General features: G+C 43.5%; 1 protein-coding gene across 2 annotated transcripts in view; it reads left to right on the top strand.

Moving 5' to 3' along the window:
* The window catches only part of GPRIN3 (GPRIN family member 3), a 204,259-nt gene extending 184,500 nt beyond the window's left edge, over positions 1-19,759 (top strand). For both annotated transcript variants that reach the window (XM_040418154.1, XM_040418155.1), the window contains one exon: positions 16,804-19,759. In XM_040418154.1, the coding sequence (XP_040274088.1) occupies positions 16,902-19,106 (2,205 nt within the window). In that variant the 5' untranslated portion in view covers positions 16,804-16,901 and the 3' untranslated portion in view covers positions 19,107-19,759. The remainder of the gene's footprint in view (positions 1-16,803) is intronic.
* Positions 19,760-20,036: the final 277 nt, after the last annotated feature.

The following is a 20,036-nucleotide window of genomic DNA, read 5'->3' as shown; positions in this document are numbered from 1 at the left end:
CATGGGGCTGTTTCACTTCACACATACTTGCACTGTATGTACTGTATATATATATATATATATACACTGCTCAAAAAAAATAAAGGGAACACTTAAACAACACAATGTAACTCCAAGTCAATCACACTTCTGTGAAATGAAACTGTCCACTTAGGAAGCAACACTGAGTGACAATCAATTTCACATGCTGTTGTGCAAATGGCATAGACAACAGGTGGAAATTATAGGCAATAGCAAGACACCCCCAATAAAGGAGTGGTTCTGCAGGTGGTGACCACAGAGCACTTCTCAGTTCCTATGCTTCCTGGCTGATGTTTTGGTCACTTTTGAATGCTGGCGGTGCTTTCACTCTAGTGGTAGCATGAGATGGAGTCTACAACCCACACAAGTGGCTCAGGTAGTGCAGCTTATCCAGGATGGCACATCAATGCGAGCTGTGGCAAAAAGGTTTGCTGTGTCTGTCAGCATAGTGTCCAGAGCATGGAGGCGCTACCAGGAGACAGGCCAGTACATCAGGAGACGTGGAGGAGGCCGTAGGAGGGCAACAACCCAGCAGCAGTACCGCTACCTCCGCCTTTGTGCAAGGAGGAACAGGAGGAGCACTGCCAGAGCCCTGCAAAATGACCTCCAACAGGCCACAAATGTGCATGTGTCTGCTCAAATGGTCAGAAACAGACTCCATGAGGGTGATATGAGGGCCCGACGTCCACAGGTGGGGGTTGTGCTTACAGCCCAACACAGTGCAGGACGTTTGGCATTTGCCAGAGAACACCAAGATTGGCAAATTCGCCACTGGCGTCCTGTGCTCTTCACAGATGAAAGCAGGTTCACACTGAGCACATGTGACAGACGTGACAGAGTCTGGAGACGCCGTGGAGAACATTCTGCTGCCTGCAACATCCTCCAGCATGACCGGTTTGGCATTGGGACAGTAATGGTGTGGGGTGGCATTTCTTTGGAGGGCCGCACAGCCCTCCATGTGCTTGCCAGAGGTAGCCTGACTGCCATTAGGTACCGAGATGAGATCCTCAGACCCCTTGTGAGACCTAATGCAAGACAATGCTAGACCTCATGTGGCTGGAGTGTGTCAGCAGTTCCTGCAAGACGAAGGCATTGATGCTATGGACTGGCCCGCCCGTTCCCCAGACCTGAATCCAATTGAGCACATCTGGGACATCATGTCTCGCTCTATCCACCAACGTCACGTTGCACCACAGACTGTCCAGGAGTTGTCAGATGCTTTAGTCCAGGTCTGGGAGGAGATCCCTCAGGAGACCGTCCGCCACCTCATCAGGAGCATGCACAGGCGTTGAAGGGAGGTCCTACAGGCACATGGAGGCCACACACACTACTGAGCCTCATTTTGACTTGTTTTAAGGACATTACATCAAAGTTGGATCAGCCTGTAGTGTGTTTTTCCACTTTCATTTTGAGGGTGACTCCAAATCCAGACCTCCATGGGTTGAAAAATGTGATTTCCATTTTTTTATTTTTGTGTGATTTTGTTGTCAGCACATTCAACTATGTAAAGAACAAAGTATTTCAGAAGAATATACAAATGTGATCGCACTCTGCATCCAGCATTCTGCCCTGCCTCCATGCTGGATGAGGCATTGGTGTACATTTTGGCCAAAGCGTAATAAGCCACTCACCACGTCAAGGTCGCCTCTATTGAGTGGTCCCTAACACTAGTTCCTACCTGTTCATGGGCCATGACAGCCACACAAAGTCCAGGGAATGCAGGTCAGCATGCACGCCAAGCACACTCTGCTTTTAACCCCGTCCGGTGCCATTACAGCTTTCATCGGATCCAGGGATGCAAGTACCAACATGCACGCTGAGCCCACCATATATCATGGCCCATGAACAAGTAGGAACTAGTGTTAGGGACCACTCAATAGAGGCGACGTTGACGTGGTGAGTGGCTTATTACGCTTTGGCCAAAATGTACACCAATGCCTCATCCAGCATGGAGGCAGGGCAGAATGCTGGATGCAGAGTGCGATCACATTTGTATTTTCCGTTTGTATATGTATTTCGCCATAGTGATGTGCACCTACATACAGGTTGTGCTGACTCAATCCCCGACATTATTTCAGAAGAATATTTAATTAATTCAGATCTAGGATGTGTTATTTTTGTGTTCCCTTTATTTTTTGGAGCAGTGTATATATATATATATATATATATATATATATATATATAATGTTCACAGGTCGGCACTGCTTGCTGAAGTCACGGTGCACGTGTCTGTGGGATGGCGTTCCCAATAAAACACTGCAGAAAAGACCGGGACTCGCTGTCGATGAAATCTTGCTGCTTTTATTTGTCACATATACAGTAAATAAGTGACGCGTTTCAGTGCTACTGCACCTTCATCAGACTTATCATCATACAAGAATAAAGCATGTTTAAATAGACTGCCAAAACACAGGGAAATGACATCACACAGATAACCCCTCGCACCAATCAGTGATAAATCGAAACATATAAACAAAACGAAATCAAGCCTTGCTGCGGCATTCTTTATAAATAAAACATTATTCATTTTCCTTCCTTATTGTGTTCTGCTTTTTCTTTAATTCCGCTATGGAAAAAATAAGAGAAAAAAAATATATTTTCAAAAAGAAAAATGTTTTTATAAATTTTAATCTTCATCACAAAAATGTTAATTAGGGTAATCTTTCATAGGAAGCTCTGTACATTATATTCACGATTGAGTCCATGGGGCTCAATCGTTTGTAATCGGTGTATCCAATAAGCCTCCCTTTTAAGTAATAATTTATTTCTATCACCACCTCGCCGAGGTAGGGGTACACTCTCAATGATTTGATACTGTGTGTCTGTGCTCGTGGAAATGAAATGGTACGGGAAATAATACATTTTGTTTTCTAATAGTGGATTTGTGATTACTCAATCTATCTTTCATCCTTGTAGAGGTTTCTCCCACGTACAATAAACCACAAGGACACTTCAAAATATAGACAACAAACCGGCTGTCACATGTGAAAAAGCCTCTAATTGGTATGCGTTCACCCGATTGTGGGTGTGTGAAATGTGTACCCCTAATTACACTGGAAGAATGTACACAATTTAAACAAGGGAAAGTTCCCATTTTGGGGGTAGCCAATACTCTTTGTATGGGTCCAGTTTTATTACTGCCAATATCTGCCCACACTATCCTGTCACGTATATTGTTTGCCCTTTTAAAACACATCATGGGTGGTTGTTGAAATTCTACAACTTGAGGATAAGATTTTGATACCACATGCCAGTGTTTATTTACTATCCCTCTCAATCTCTGGGTCCATGGATGGTACTTAACTACAAGTGGAATCCGTGATTGTTTTAGGGTTTTATCCTGTTGTGTGATCCCAACCTTGTTCCTTTGTTCCTGCAATAAATGATCAGGGTAACCTCTCTCCCTGAATTTCTGGGTCATCTCATCAAGTCTGACCTTGCATGTCTCGGTATCGCCCACTATGCGTTTAACCCTTTGGAAGTAGGGGAGAGATAGGGGAGAGATAGTAGGGGGGAGATAGTGAAGCTAGTGAAAGCAAGCAAGCAAACTATTCCTATCAATACCTTTTGTGAATAGATCCGTGTATATCCTACCCATGTCATGCTTAATTACTCACGTGTCCAAAAATGAAATTCTATGTATATCAAAATGCAAAGTGAACTTTAATTCAGGCCAGACAGAATTGAGGTGCAATGTAAATTGTTGAAAGGATCGAACGTCACCACGCCACACGCAAAAAATGTCGTGGATGAAGCAACGCCCAAAATATATTTTTTTCCATAGCGGAATTAAAGAAAAAGCAGAACACAATAAGGAAGGAAAATGAATAATGTTTTATTTATAAAGTATGCCGCAGCAAGGCTTGATTTAGTTTTTGTTTATATGTTTCGATTTATCACTGATTGGTGGGAGGGGTTATCTGTGTGATGTCATTTCCCTGTGTTTTGGCGGTCTATTTAAACATGCTTTATTCTTGTATGATGATAAGTCTGATGAAGGTGCAGTAGCACCGAAACGCGTCACTTATTTACTGTATATGTGACAAATAAAAGCAGCAAGATTTCATCTACAGCGAGTGCCGATCTTTTCTGCAGTATATACAGTACAGACCAAAAGTTTGGACACACCTTCTCATTCAAAAAGTTTTCTTTATTTTCATGACTATGAAAATTGTAGATTCACACTGAAGGCATGGAAACTATGAATTAACACATGTGGAATTATATACATAACAAACAAGTGTGAAACAACTGAAAATATGTCATATTCTAGGTTCTTCAAAGTAGCCACCTTTTGCTTTGATTAGTGCTTTGCACACTCTTGGCATTCTCTTGATGAGCTTCAAGAGGTAGTCCCCTGAAATGGTTTTCACTTCACAGGTGTGCCCTGTCAGGTTTAATAAGTGGGATTTCTTGCCTTATAAATGGGGTTGGGACCATCAGTGGCATTGAGGAGAAGTCAGGTGGATACACAGCTGATAGTCCTACTGAATAGACTGTTAGAATTTATATTATGGCAAGAAAAAAGCAGCTAAGTAAAGAAAAACGAGTGGCCATTATTACTTTAAGAAATGAAGGTCAGTCAGTCAGCCGAAAAATTGGGAAAACTTTGAAAGTAAGGGCTATTTGACCATGAAGGAGAGTGATGGGGTGCTGCGCCAGATGACCTGTCCTCCACAGTCACCGGACCTGAACCCAATTGAGATGGTTTGGGGTGAGCTGGACCGCAGAGTGAAGGCAAAAGGGCCAACAAATGCTAAGCATCTCTGGGAACTCCTTCAAGACTGTTGGAAGACCATTTCAGGGGACTACCTCTTGAAGCTCATCAAGAGAATGCCAAGAGTGTGCAAAGCACTAATCAAAGCAAAAGGTGGCTACTTTGAAGAACCTAGAATATTACATATTTTCAGTTGTTTCACACTTGTTTGTTATGTATATAATTCCACATGTGTTAAGTTTTGATGCCTTCATAGTCATGAAAATAAAGAAAACTCTTTGAATGAGAAGATGTGTCCAAACTTTTGGTCTGTACTGTATATATATATATATATATATATATACACTGCTCAAAAAAATAAAGGGAACACTTAAACAACACAATGTAACTCCAAGTCAATCACACTTCTGTGAAATGAAACTGTCCACTTAGGAAGCAACACTGAGTGACAATCAATTTCACATGCTGTTGTGCAAATGGGATAGACAACAGGTGGAAATTATAGGCAATTAGCAAGACACCCCCAATAAAGGAGTGGTTCTGCAGGTGGTGACCACAGACCACTTCTCAGTTCCTATGCTTCCTGGCTGATGTTTTGGTCACTTTTGAATGCTGGCGGTGCTTTCACTCTAGTGGTAGCATGAGACGGAGTCTACAACCCACACAAGTGGCTCAGGTAGTGCAGCTTATCCAGGATGGCACATCAATGCGAGCTGTGGCAAAAAGGTTTGCTGTGTCTGTCAGCGTAGTGTCCAGAGCATGGAGGCGCTACCAGGAGACAGGCCAGTACATCAGGAAACGTGGAGGAGGCCGTTGGAGGGCACCAACCCAGCAGCAGGACCGCTACCTCCGCCTTTGTGCAAGGAGGAACAGGAGTAGCACTGCCAGAGTCCTGCAAAATGACCTCCAGCAGGCCACAAATGTGCATGTGTCTGCTCAAACGGTCAGAAACAGACCCCATGAGGGTGATATGAGGGCCCGACGTCCACAGGTGGGGGTTGTGCTTACAGCCCAACACCGTGCAGGACGTTTGGCATTTTCCAGAGAACACCAAGATTGGCAAATTCCCCACTGGCGCCCTGTGCTCTTCACAGATGAAAGCAGGTTCACACTGAGCACATGTGACAGATGTGACAGAGTCTGGAGACGCCGTGGAGAACGTTCTGCTGCCTGCAACATCCTCCAACATGACCGGTTTGGCATTGGGTCAATAATGGTGTGGGGTGGCATTTCTTTGGAGGGCCGCACAGCCCTCCATGTGCTCGCCAGAGGTAGCCTGACTGCCATTAGGTACCGAGATGAGATCCTCAGACCCCTTGTGAGACCATATACTGGTGCGGTTGGCCCTGGGTTCCTCCTAATGCAAGACAATGCTAGACCTCATGTGGCTGGAGTGTGTCAGCAGTTCCTGCAAGACGAAGGCATTGATGCTATGGACTGGCCCGCCCGTTCCCCAGACCTGAATCCAATTGAGCACATCTGGGACATCATGTCTCGCTCTATCCACCAACGTCACGTTGCACCACACACTGTCCAGGAGTTGGCAGATGCTTTAGTCCAGGTCTGGGAGGAGATCCCTCAGGAGACCGTCCGCCACCTCATCAGGAGCATGCACAGGCGTTGTAGAGAGGTCATACAGGCACGTGGAGGCCACACACACTACTGAGCCTCATTTTGACTTGTTTTAAGGACATTACATCAAAGTTGGATCAGCCTGTAGTGTGTTTTTCCACTTTAATTTTGAGTGTGACTCCAAATCCAGACCTCCATGGGCTGAAAAATTTGATTTCCATTTTTTTATTTTTGTGTGATTTTGTTGTCAGCACATTCAACTATGTAAAGAACAAAGTATTTCAGAAGAATATTTTATTAATTCAGATCTAGGATGTGTTATTTTTGTATTCCCTTTATTTTTTTGAGCAGTGTATATATATATATATATATATATATATATACACACACTACTCACAAAAAGCTAGAGATATTTGGCTTTCGGGTGAAATTTAGGTAAAAAGTTCACACTACAGTGATATTATATCATAAAAGTAGGGCATTTAAGTAGAAGCATGCAATGGTGATCTCAAACAATTTATTGAAACAAAAGCCAACAACAGTGGTGGGTATAGCCTCACAAAAGATTTCAATGTCTCAATAACTTGTCAAAGGCCTCTGGTGACAACAGTGGCTGATGCATAGCGCTCTCCTTGACGTCTCCAACATAGTTGGTGGCCATCATTTCTGCTCAGTGTGAATCGACTTTCATCAGTGAACAGCACTGAGGCCCACTGGTCCCTCGTCCAGTGTAGATGCTCCCTGACCCATGCAAGACGATGATGCCTGTGGTCAGGTACCCTTGCAGGTCATCTAGCATGCAGACCATGCTGATATAAACGGTTTTGAATGGTCTGACGTGACACTTGGGTGCCTCTCACCTCCCTTAAATGTGCCTGGAGTTGTGTAGCATTCATCATCCGGTTCTACAGGGCATTGTTCACAATGAAGCAATCATCAATGTGGGATGTGGCCAAAGGACGTCCACTTCTATGCCTTTCTGTGACTCTTCCAGTCTCTCTGTATCTCTGTTGCAACCTGCTGATGACACTGTCACACACTAAGCTCAGTGGCCACTTCCGTCTGAGAACATCCTGCTTGAAACCCCACAATGGCGAGGTACTGTTCAATTGTTAGGTGTCTTCTTGGTCTCATGATGTCAAAATGTGAACAGTATGATAAGGAGGACTGTTTAAATACCAATTCTAGTGAAACCAGTAAATTTATTGGGCAATTCATGGATCAATCACCTGTTGTGAATTTTGCTGTTAGGCTACTTGTTAGAGAACAGGAAGTTTTACAAAAAGTATTGAAACATTGAACAGTTGGATATGTGCCTTCAAAAGATTAGAGAAGGTCACATAAAGTTCACCTGTAAAGGTTAGAGTGCACTTTAGGTTCATCCTGAAATTTCACCCACAAGCCAAATATCCCAAATTTTTTGGCCACATCCCACACTGACTGCTTCATTGTGAACAATGCCCTGCGGAATCGGATGATGAATGCCACACAACACCAGGTACATTTAAAGGCGGTGAGAGGCACCCAAGTGTCATGTCAGACCATTCAAAACCATTTATATCAGTGTGGTCTGCGTGCTAGATGACCTGCAGGGGTACCTGACCACACCATCAGGCACAGGTGTCATCGTTTTTCATGGGCCAGGGAGCATCTATGCTGGACGAGGGACCAGTGGGCCTCAGTGCTGTTCACTGATGGAAGTTGATTTACGCTGAGCAGAACTGATGACTATTAACGATGTTGGAGACGTCAAGGAGAGCGCTATGCATCAGCCACTGTTGTCACCAGATAAGCCTTAAGTGGTGGTGGTGTTACAGTGTGGGCAGGTGTGTCTAGTCAATACAGAACTGCCCTACACTTTGTTATTGGTACAGTGACAAGTCCATACTACTTGAATAACATAATTAATCCAGTCATTGTGCCTCTGCATGAACAACACAGGCGTAATTTCATCTTCATGGACAACAATGCGCCAGCTCATCAAGGTCGCATCATTAGGGAATGGCTACTGGAGACTGTGGTACCTCAAGTGGAGTGGCCTGCACTTTCTCCAGACCTGAATCCCATTGAAATCCTATGGGGTCATCTCAGTCCCGTGTAGAGACTTGTAACTCTGTACCAGAGAACTTCAATGACCTGAGGGCTGCCCTTCAAGAAGAGTGGGATGCCATGCCTCAGCAGACAATAAGTCGACTTGTAAACAGGCGAAGGTCCGCCGAAACGCGTCGGGGAGGCGCCATCCCAGAGGAGACACATAATGGGTAAATAGACTCTGTATATGATATGTATTGGACATTTATATGCACTATGCACTTGCACTTTATTATTCTGTACATGTGGGATTGAGTCACCATTTGTGACTCCTGTTGTGGATGTCGACTCTTTCCTTGCACTAGGTTTTATGTATGGATTGTGATTTATGAATTGTGTCAATAAATTATATTTATATTTCATGTTGTCTGGTAATTTTTAATTGGCACACAAGCTGTAATTGATGCTCAAGGCCACATGACAAGTTATTGAGATATAGACTTTTTTTGTGGGGGTAAACCCACCACTGTTGTTGGCTTCTGTTTCAATAAATTGTTTGAGATGAGAAAATCACTTTGCATGCTTCTCCTTCAATGCCCTACTTTAAAGGATAACTGTCATATTTTCATAAATAAATAAATTTTAGCATATGTTACTGCTGCAGCAGCATTATTCATAAAGCAATCTTTAGTTATTTCACTTACCACTGTTTTCCTTGAGTTTCCCCCCTAGTTACGGCTGTTTTGAATCCTACATTATGAGTATCTTCTCAAGATGGCTCCTTTGCCAGTTCTCTGAGGTCAAAACTGCATTCCCTCAGGTCACATACAAACTTGCTGTAGCCAGCAGCTTTCTGCCAGCCAATCAGATTGGAATACTGAGAGACACGCCTCCTCACTCTGAAGCCTAATGCAGGCTTGCAGTGTGAAGGACCGCCCCTCTGTCTTCCTAGCCGGGGACAGATGAGCCATAGCAACGGTCTTTTAAGGGAGCAGTGGAAAGGGACAGAGGACATTAATGAAAGCTGTTATTATAAAGTAATTACAGATCTTTGCCAATCATTGACAGACTAAGTCAGGTATACATGCCTAGCTCTAATAAATTAGCAAATAAATAAAAATATGACAGTTATCCTTTAATTATATAATATCACTGTAGCGTGAATGTTTTACGTTTTCCATAAATTTCACCCGAAAGCCAAATATTTGATGGCCTGTTACAGCGCTTACTAGTTTCTCTATGCGCCACTCCATTCGCCCACTGTGCCCCCTGTACTGGTTTCCTGCCTGGCATGTAAATCTATACCATCGGTACAGGGAGGAGGAGACAGCCGGTTTCTCAGGGGGCGTCTCCTTCTCCCTGGCTGTGAGCTAACCTTCTCCCTGGCTGTGACGTTCTCTGCTGCGATTGGACTGCACTACAGCCAGGGAGAAGAAGACGCCCGTTGAGAAACATGGCCGTCTCCTCCTCCCTGTACCGATGGTATGAATTTGCATACCAGGCAGGAAACCAGTACGGGGGCACAGCAGGCGAATGGAGCGGTGCATAGAGAAACTAGTAAGCGCTGTAACATGACTTAACAATGCCCTACACAACCTGCTAGTCATATGATAATGTCCGGACCCGTGAAAGGTCCTCTTTAATTGTTTTATTATACCACTGCCTATTTTACACCTTTTATAAACAATTTTGAATTTTATACCATATATTCATTGTGCTTCCATCTTGTAATTTTATTATATATTATTATATTATTTCATCTCCATTTTGCTAATGGTTTACTTATTGACCCTTTTTCTAGTGTCTGGAAATTGTTTTGCTGTAAATTAAAGCTCAGTTACTGTATGTCCTGTGTTATACATCTTCATACCAATGAAAAGAGATTTGACACAAATATGGCAGATCTGCAAGCTTTTATTAGGCCCCTGGCTGTCATATCAACCCATCTGCAACCCACAGGGTGGCAATTGTATGACAGGGAGCCCTTTTGCAGAATAAGTAAAAAAGGCAGAGACACATGCAGACATACTGCTGCTGTTGCTGAAGACTGCATTAATGCAGCCAGCAGCGCAGGGGCAACACGTGAGGTGCACGGTGGACCGATGAGGGGCCAAATTATAACACACAGTTCATCAGTTTACTCACAGTTAGCAGAAAGCCTCCCTGGGCTGGCAGCACAGTGTTGAGGTGGACAGCACGAAATCCTCCGGGACCCGCTCTATGTGGGGAAGCATCAGCCAAGATGGTGGTTGAGGTGCCCTTGATGTTAGGGGTGCTTAGGGTGCTTGTTGCGGCTGAGTCCCTTGATGGTTTTTGTCGTGACGCCAGTACTGTTAATGGTGGTACAACCATTAGTAGTAATAATGAGGTAGACAGTAGTAAGATGCAACTCACAACTTTTACTGGTGTTGATTTTAGTTGCAGCAGTACAAAAATACAGTCTCTTGTTGGTATTTAGAGTAAATCTGCAAATCCACTGTTTCTAGGCTTCCTTAGGCTTGATTTGGAGCTGTGGTTAAAGGGTTTCTGTCACCCCACAAAACTCATTATTTTTTTTTTGGATAGTTAGATTCCTCATAGCGCGATATAGGAGAATATAATAGTCTTACTTACTTTCATGCGGCCGATTCTTTATAAAACGAAGTTTTATAATATGTAAATAAGGGCTCTACCAGCAAGTAGGGCGTCTACTTGCTGGTAGCCGCAGCAGAAAACCGCCCCCTCGCCGTGTTGATTGACAGGGCCAGCCGTGATCTCCTCCTCCGGCCGGCCCTGTCAGTAATTCAAAAATCGCGCGCCTCTGGTCATTCGGCGCAGGCGCTCTGAGATGAGGAGGCTCGTCTCCTCAGCACTCCCTCAGTGCGCCTGCGCCGATGACATCATCGAAAGAGAAGACGTCATCGGCGCAGGCACACTGAGGGAGTGCTGAGGAGACGAGCCTCCTCATCTCAGAGCGCCTGCGCCGAATGACCAGAGGCGCGCGATTTTTGAATTACTGACAGGGCCGGCCGGAGGAGGAGATCAGGGCTGGCCCTGTCAATCAACACGGCGAGGGGGCGGTTTTCTGCTGCGGCTACCAGCAAGTAGACGCCCTACTTGCTGGTAGAGCCCTCATTTACATATTATAAAACTTCGTTTTATAAAGAATCGGCCGCATGAAAGTAAGTAAGACTATTATATTCTCCTATATCGCGCTATGAGGAATCTAACTATCCAAAAAAATATATATTTGTTTTGTGGGGTGACAGAAACCCTTTAAGGTGTACCTTATTTCTGCTGATGTGCTTAGTCCTATATCTTGTCCTTTCCCTACAAGCTGGACATTGGGACAGGTAAACTCATCTGTCTCCCAGAGTTATGGTGTGGCTGCCAGAAGCTATATGTCCTCCACCATGCGCAAAGGTGTCTGTGGCCCTAAATAATGGCTCTTATCACCGATGAATCCTTAGGAAGCTTGTTTCTATTCCAGGGAGCCAAACTCTCTCCTACTGGTCAGGGATGCAAGTATATAGTCCGGCCACAGAAGGAAAACGCTCTTCTGAGCCTCACACCTTGATACTACCTCATAGCGAAGTTGACTCCACTCACTAATCTGTGTTATGTAGTCTTCACTCCCACTAATCTAATCTCATCTCCTCAGATCTGCTCTAATCTCTACATCCATTCTCAACCCTGATCTGATCTGATCTGGTCTAAAAAACTCACTCACTAGGCCGGACCTAGATATATATATATAGAACCTAAGTGTCATCCGCATCTAGTGGTGGGATGTATAAATTATACCTAATCTGCCTGGTAACAGGGATTTTGCAGATACATTAGTGCAAAATCACACAATACAGCATAATACAGTTTCAAGGTAAAAAGTGCTTTTAAGCAGTGCCCACACACACCTAGTGGGATGCTGCATTAAGTTTTTTATCTCACCCCAGTGCTTAATTCTAAGCTGCACTGCACAATACTACTGTAAAATGTAATTATGCTCCTGCTGCTTCTGAGTGTGTGCTGCAGATAGGAGAGCAGAATCTCCTCTTCTCTGTGTGTGCAGTGTATGGGGACGTTTATTGCAGCTCGTCTCAGCCCCTTCACTTGGTAAAAATGACAATGAGATATGGAGCATGCAAAGGGGAAAATTGGTGAAAATGCACAATATATGGTCATAAATAATTTTATTTCTCATATACACAAACAACAGCTTATTCTGAAAGGTCACTTAAAATGACAGGTGAGCTTTAAAGGGGTTGTTCAGCCATGGAGACCTTTTCTGCAGACTCCACAGTGTAGCCTTGACCTATGGTGGGAATCATACTTACCTGATCCCTGTGCTGGGTTCCGGCAACATATCTCCCCCTCAGGCACCACAGGTCTCGGGTCTCCCCACATCAACATCCGGTTTGACAGTGGTTACATAGCTGCTGCAAGCTGAAAAATTTCAGTTCACGCCACACTGTGTAGATTTAAACAGTCTCCTGCACTGGAGCTTCATTTTGCTCCATATATCACAGTCAGTCTAAATCAAATGCACATGGCTGCGGCAGCCAATGACTGGCAACAGCATTGTCACTCATGCATCACGTGACCCAGTGACATAACACATGGGTGGCACATAGGGCTCAAACGATTACTCGAATTAATCGATTAACTCAACACAAAAAATCCTCGAATCGATTGAATCGATGATTCGTTTGTGCCATGTGACCACAGAGTGTGAGTGAATAGCTTGCTATTACTCACGCTCCATGGTCACCCGCCTGCTCATACAACGCTGCACTGGATCCTGACGTACACACATCATCAGGACATTTTAGTTCACTGGCGCTGAGGCTGGGCACTGATGGCTAGGAGGGGGAGTGGAAGAACTGGTGGCATTGGAGGGGGAGCTGATGGCACTGGGAGGGGGAGCAACTTATGACATGGGGGAGCTGGTGGCATTGGGGGAGGAGCTGGTAGCATAGGAGGGGGAGCTGATGGCACTGGGTGGGGGAAAGCTGAAGGCACTGGGGGAGTGGAGCTGATTGCACTGGGGTGGGGGAGAGCTGATGGCACTGGGGGAGTGGAGCTGAAGGCACTGGGGGAACGGAGCTGATGGAGCAGGGGAGAGAAGTGATGGCACTGGGGGATAGTGGAGCTGATGGCACTGGGGAGAACGGAACTGATGGCACTGGGGGGAACTCATGCACTTGGGCTGATCGCACTGGGGGAAGGAAGGGTGTTGGGGACTGATGGCAGGGGGTCTGATGAGTTTTTATAAGGGAAAACAGTCTATTAATTCATTTTTTTCTTATTAGAATACTCGATTAATCATAAAAAAATAACCGATAGAATACCCGATTTCTAAAATAATTGTTTACTGAAGCCCTAGTGACACATCACCACTGTGACATATTATTGGATACAGCGGCCACTTGACCTACATGTGCAATGTCTAGGATTACAGGTTGTTAAAGTTCTGTATTTGTCGTGATGCCAATTTCAGCGTTCTCAGGGTACTACCCCAGGGCCTTTCCAAGGTATTATGACACATGTCCCAGATTAGGAATGCCAGAGTGGTGTAATGGCTTATAATGTTTCTATAGGGTGGTGATAATTGTGTCTCCTACCTGGGTACGGCTGGACTCCTGGCTCCTGGCTCACTTGCAATAAATTTGAGTGTAGTGATAGTAGGAGTAATAGAGGAATTTTGCAGCAGAAATAATGTCCAGACCTTTAGATGAAGTTCAAATGTTTCTTTACTGAAGATAACTTGTATCCAAGCAGTATACAGCTTTGGTCTCTGGTCCCAGCAGGTTTTAGCAATGATTGGCAGAAATAAATGCTTCTGCACTTTAAATGTGAGCTTGCAGGATAAGTCGTCTGCTAGGTAGATCTGTAACTGCGGCAGGAATTAATCTGCGCTTTTCTATAACTTCTGCTTTGTGGGGACAGACTAGCTGAGGAGGAATGGCTTATCCTAGGTCTCTGGACTTATCTCTCAGATGATTTCTCAGGGGATGCTTTCTTCCTGGAACTCTGGAGGTTGTCTGTTGTTCTCTGCTTCTTCCTCCAGCTGAGGCGGAAGGTGCTCAGACTGGGTATTTGATCAAGTCTCAGACCGAGACTTGGTCCTTGCTGTGTTCCTTATCCAGGGGTAAACTCAACTGGTTCTAACTGTTTTTTCCCTCCCTTGCTGCAGGAAGACGGAATCCTCCACCTCTCTTCAGAAGGGGGGCAGAATAGAACAGGATTGTTCCACTCTGAACTGCCATAACATTAAAACTATCTCTACCAATGATGCTTCCACCTACTGGTATACCAGGAAAATGACTTGAACAATGGTATTTAACATGGTTTTAAATGCACATTTGTGGAGAACATAAGCAAAATCACATCATATGACAGTGTAAAAGCTCTTAGGCCTCTTTCACACGGGCGAGATTTCCGCGCGGGTGCAATGCGTGAGGTGAACAAATTGCACCCGCACTGAATCCGGACCCATTCATTTCTATGGGGCTGTGCTCATGAGCGGTGATTTTCACGCATCACTTGTGCATTGCGTGAAAATCGCAGCATGCTCTATATTGTGCGTTTTTCACGCAATGCAGGACCCATAGAAGTGAATAGGGCTGCGTGAAAATAGCAAGCATCCGCAAGCAAGTGAGATGAATTTAACTCACCTCATTCATTTGTTCACGCAGCCCGGCTTCTCTTCTGTCTTCTTCTTTGATGACCAGGAGGAAAAGGACCTGTGGTGACATCATTGCGCTCATCACATGGTCCGTCACATGATCCATCACCATGCTGAAGCTGTGTGTACAAATGGAAGAGGTAATTTATTTATTTTTGGCTTTAAAAAAGCACATTATTACAGCTGAGAACCACTAAGGGGCAAATTGCGGGCCACTATTGGTGACATTATTACTGCTGGGGGCCAATATGCGGGACATTATGTTTACTGCAGGGCTTAGGATTTTATTAAATAAAAGACAATGAAAATCATCCATTTTTAATGGCCATTAAAAACGGATGTAAAATAGCCAATAAAAAAGGCCAAATGGACAGAAAATTGATGCAAAACTGGTTGAAAAATGGGCATACGGACGCAGTATAGAGGCAACAACAAGTTCTTTGGATCAAACAGTTCAGTGTTTTATTCACACTTTAGGCAAGTGACAAAACAAGCAGTCCTAATCAAACAAAAAGTCACCTTGCGGTGTTGGTTGTAAATCACACCTTGCAGCAATTCTGCCTCAAAGAGTCCTTGACAATAGCAGCACCAACCTGTTTTCACACCAAACAGGTAGCAATCCTTCATCCAGACACAAGGCTCCCAGATCCCAACACAGAGACCTAGCTTCTGAGCCCAGCTGCCTATTTAAGGACAGCCAGGTGCTGCCAAAACCCGGACCGGCATTTAAAATCCGGTCCGGTATTTAACCTCACCTGGTTGTAAATCAGCCCAGCAGTACATGCTGGGAGAAAAATACCTGTTTTCCCAGACAAAACCTCTCACTGTGTCACAGTTACCAAATTGTTCCAGTGCACCCATTTTATACGGCTGTTAGATGGGTGCACCCCTGTCTAAGCGGCTGTTAAAAACACTCTGATTGCTTTCAATGGGGTCCGTCTGGCTGTGAAAATAGCCAAAAATAAGGCATGTCCTATTTTTTGACAGCCGCCATTCACTGTTCGTTAAAAAAAACGGCCATGTGAGTAAATGGGCAGGCTAAAAATGGGCGTGTGCCAGCCGTACTTTAATGGCTGTCACTCAGCCATTTTTAATTGTTGGGTGCAAGGGAGGACACATCTGTAATAATACAATTTCTTCTTTTTTCTGATAGGAGGATTTATGTTATAGCTACAGTGTTGTGAAGACTTGACCTCTTTCAGATCTCACTTTAAGTGTCATATCTGCCATACTAAATAATTTCTAAGCATTTGATATAAAATTAGACAAAGGGAACCTTAGTAAACACATACAGGATCAGTAAGAGCAGTAGGATGCCCGAAGAGTTCTTCTATTCATGGGACTCTTCTGAAGCCTTATTGTTGCTTTAGTATGCCTCCTGTGTCTCTTAACACCCGTTGTTAGGTTGGGTGAGATTAATTATAGTGATGCATATATTAACGGGGTTATTCCATATAAAGTACTACTATGCAGTGAATAGGGCATTTAAAAGTATGATTATTACAATATACATATTTTACATTCTTCTCTTTATAGCAGCTCCTGCTGTCTATACTTCTGTTCCAGCTTCTCCTAAATTCAAAGGTAGACTGACATGCTTCTGACCCACAGAAAGGCAAGCAAGTCCTCCAGATATTTGAGTAAATACAGTTTTAAATTCAAGGGATAACTCCTCTAATGGGAAACACTAGCCTCACTAGAAATTCACCCCGATAGGAGGTATCTATTTTTATGCATTATAGTTTTTGTTTTTGTTCATGTCTTTTTTATTAAAACTCTTCATTTTTTTCTTACACAGGTTTGAAAACTCAAGACTCGATCTTTGATCTGTTAAATTGTTGCCTTATAAAACACAGTTATTCTGCCTGACAATTTTGCCCAACAAAATCAGAATCTATGGGGACTGTACCAGATCCTTCAGGATCTGACAAGTCATCACCTACATCAACAGGAGAGGAATGCCCTTCTAGAAATATATCCCAGGAGGATACTATCCAGCTTAAACGGGCAACGTCAAGTAACAATGGGAATGTTGCACAAATAACAGGTGTATGTTCTTTAGATCTAAATTGCAAACCATCCACCGAAAGCCCTGGTAATGAAAATATATGTGAACCTGAAGATCAGCAAACCAGTAAAATATTGTCATCATTCAGGACTTGTACACAATTAGATACCTTGCTTCCCTTAGACTCCACAAGCAAAGAGACACAAGCCATCAATGAAACTAGTGAACATGCTGCCATTACTAACAACGCAATACAGTCACAGTCATCTGTTGTATCATCTAGTGTTACACCCATGACGTTGCCAAGTGAGAAACCAGCAACAGAAGAGAGTCACTTGCCAAAAGACCTAACTGTGGTACAAATAGCAACAGAAGAGAGCAGTAGAACAAGCACACAGATAGCTGAAATATCAAAAAACATGGACATTAAAATATCAGATAGTAACAAAAATGAATACATTCCTTCCCCTATCCAAGAAAAAGAAACGGAAAACGCACAGACAGAAACAAGTCTCAACTCAGATCCAATACAAGATGAAAAAGAAAGGGAAGATTGTGACGTTGAACCTCTAGGTGTGCAATGTGCACAGTTTAGCCGTCCTGAGGAAGAGATAAATACAAATGGGGATCATGACACTTTGGAGTTGCAGTTAGTTTGCAAGTTTAGGGAAATGGGTACAATGACATCCCAGTTTGAAAGCTGGGCTAAGCAAGATGCAGAAGTACAAGCTGTAGCAAATGTAGAAAATAAATCTGTGTCCACTAGCCCAAGCATATTAGCTGCATTTCTGAAATCCAACTCACCAGTACTTAAGGAAAGACAGGAACAAGTGTGTATAATATATCAGGGCAACCCTGGGAATCCTCAGATTGACCGTGCTAATTTTGCATTGCATTCACAGCTCACCCAAAACCACTTAGCTCCAAAAGTACGTTTTCAACCTCCTGACGCAAAGGGTCCTCAGCCTCTCCAGTTGCACACAAAAAGTCCTCCCGATATGATACGGTCCCCTTTTCAGAGACCAGAGCTTACAAGAAATTCACAGGTTTTATATAGAAGTGAGTTAGATGGTCAGGGATTGTGTCTCCGAGAAAACCACCCCATGGCACAGATGCAAAAGGCTAATGCCTCTCCAATCTTAATGAATGTAAAACCTGTTTACCAAATCAACATAGACAATAGCAATCAACCCAAAGCAGGCCACATGATAAAGGATAAGTTTAATGAACCACCTCAGTTCAGGGCAGCACATGATCAGGGCAGCAAAGCTAGGCTCCATCATTTAAGTGGAGTAGAAAACATTCAGTTACATAATATTCGCCAAGACAATGAACAGATAGAATCTCTTAGCATGCCGGGTGAAGCTAGCTCTGACCGGAAACCTTTTCATTTTAAAGTTACTAATGAACAGGGTTCCACCCAGACTATCATCACCACAGATATAAAAAAGCCAAAGAAGGAAGAAAGGCCAACTCCACTTCAAGTTGAAGTTGAAGTCAACAGCAGTATGGGTGCCACTGGAGGTCAGGTCGAGGAAATACTTGAAGTTTTGGTTAGGAAGGATCAGGATGAAGGGGAACATGCCAAAAGGTCAAGCAGTTTAACTCTACAAACAAGACCAGCGACAGACTTTATTCAGAGTGCAGCACAGCTCACACCCCGACTAAGAAAAGCTAGGGAAGAGAAAAAGGAACCAGTTTTGGTCACCTTGCCTACTTCTGATCCTCCCAAGCCACATGGAAAAAAGTCAAGTCCAAGTTCAAGTGGAGAGGCTAAAAGCCATGCAAAGCAACCATCTAAAAGTGTGAAAGATGTGGTATGGGACGAACAGGGCATGACGTGGGAAGTTTATGGCGCTTCTATGGACCCCGAGGCCTTAGGGATTGCTATACAGAACCACTTGCAAAGACAAATCAGAGAACATGAGAAAATGATTAGGGCTCAATTAAAGCAAAACCGTAAATCAATTTGCTCTGATTCTTCAGGGAAAAAGCACAAAAGAAGACAGCACAGGGTATTCCAGTCAATACTCAAGAATTTTAGACGACCCAATTGCTGTAGTCGTCCACCTCCTTCTGCTGTCATAGAGTAACTTTCTGTAAAATTGTTAACATGTATTGCCACATCAACTAGCAGACAAATGTTTCTTTGCACTTAAGAATGTCATAAAAAATGTTTTATTTGATTACTGCACAGGGTTTAGGGTGATGGTCAAATCACTCTATTTTGTAATGCAATACCATTTTATTTTCATTTTCATGATAGGGTGGATAATACATTCACAAGTTGTCTTTCCAGAACCAACATTTGATAACAGTTTTGTATGTGTCAAATTTGTATTTTCATCTCAATAAGCAAGCAGAATTAGGCTGAGCTCCTGAAATGTCAATAAGTGTGCCGTTAAATGCAGTGCCAGGAACGCCTTTTCACATCGGCCTTTTTTGACTCTGAAGGTGATAAAAGAATGAGTGACAATGAGTTGTATACTAGAGCAATATAAACGCAACAGAGGTGTCTGCGCCATGTTAGTATTACGTCCTCACATTTGATAGAAGATACTGTAGCACATTCTTTATCCAGAAACAGGGTCTTTGTACTACACACAGCCCAAGAGAAGTAAAGTATAGAATAATCTTTACACACATAGAATAAGTAGCTCATTGCTTAAGGGTTATATATTTTATATATGTCAAAAATAGAAACAAAATCCAGCTTCCAAAAAACGTGACAGCTTTTATTTAAAAAAAAGTGCAGTAAAAACAGACATACAGTCCATGGACTGTATGTCGGTTTTTACTGCACTTGTTTGAATAAAAGCTGTCACGTTTTTTGGAAACTGGATTTTGTTTCTATTTTTGGCATATATCCTGCCCTTGGTTCCCGGCGCTTTCTGTGCTTCCTTTGTCATTATAGCCAGGTGAGCACAGCTATTCCTTTTTTGTTTATTGCTTAAATATTGTATAGTATCACACTTCACCAGGGTTCCTCCATACATTACTGAGGGTCGTCACAAAGAACCATT

Source organism: Bufo bufo, chromosome 2, assembly GCF_905171765.1.
Source record: "Bufo bufo chromosome 2, aBufBuf1.1, whole genome shotgun sequence".
In the NCBI taxonomy this organism is placed as follows: Eukaryota; Metazoa; Chordata; class Amphibia; order Anura; family Bufonidae; genus Bufo; species Bufo bufo.
This window is presented reverse-complemented; position numbering and strand designations above follow the sequence as displayed.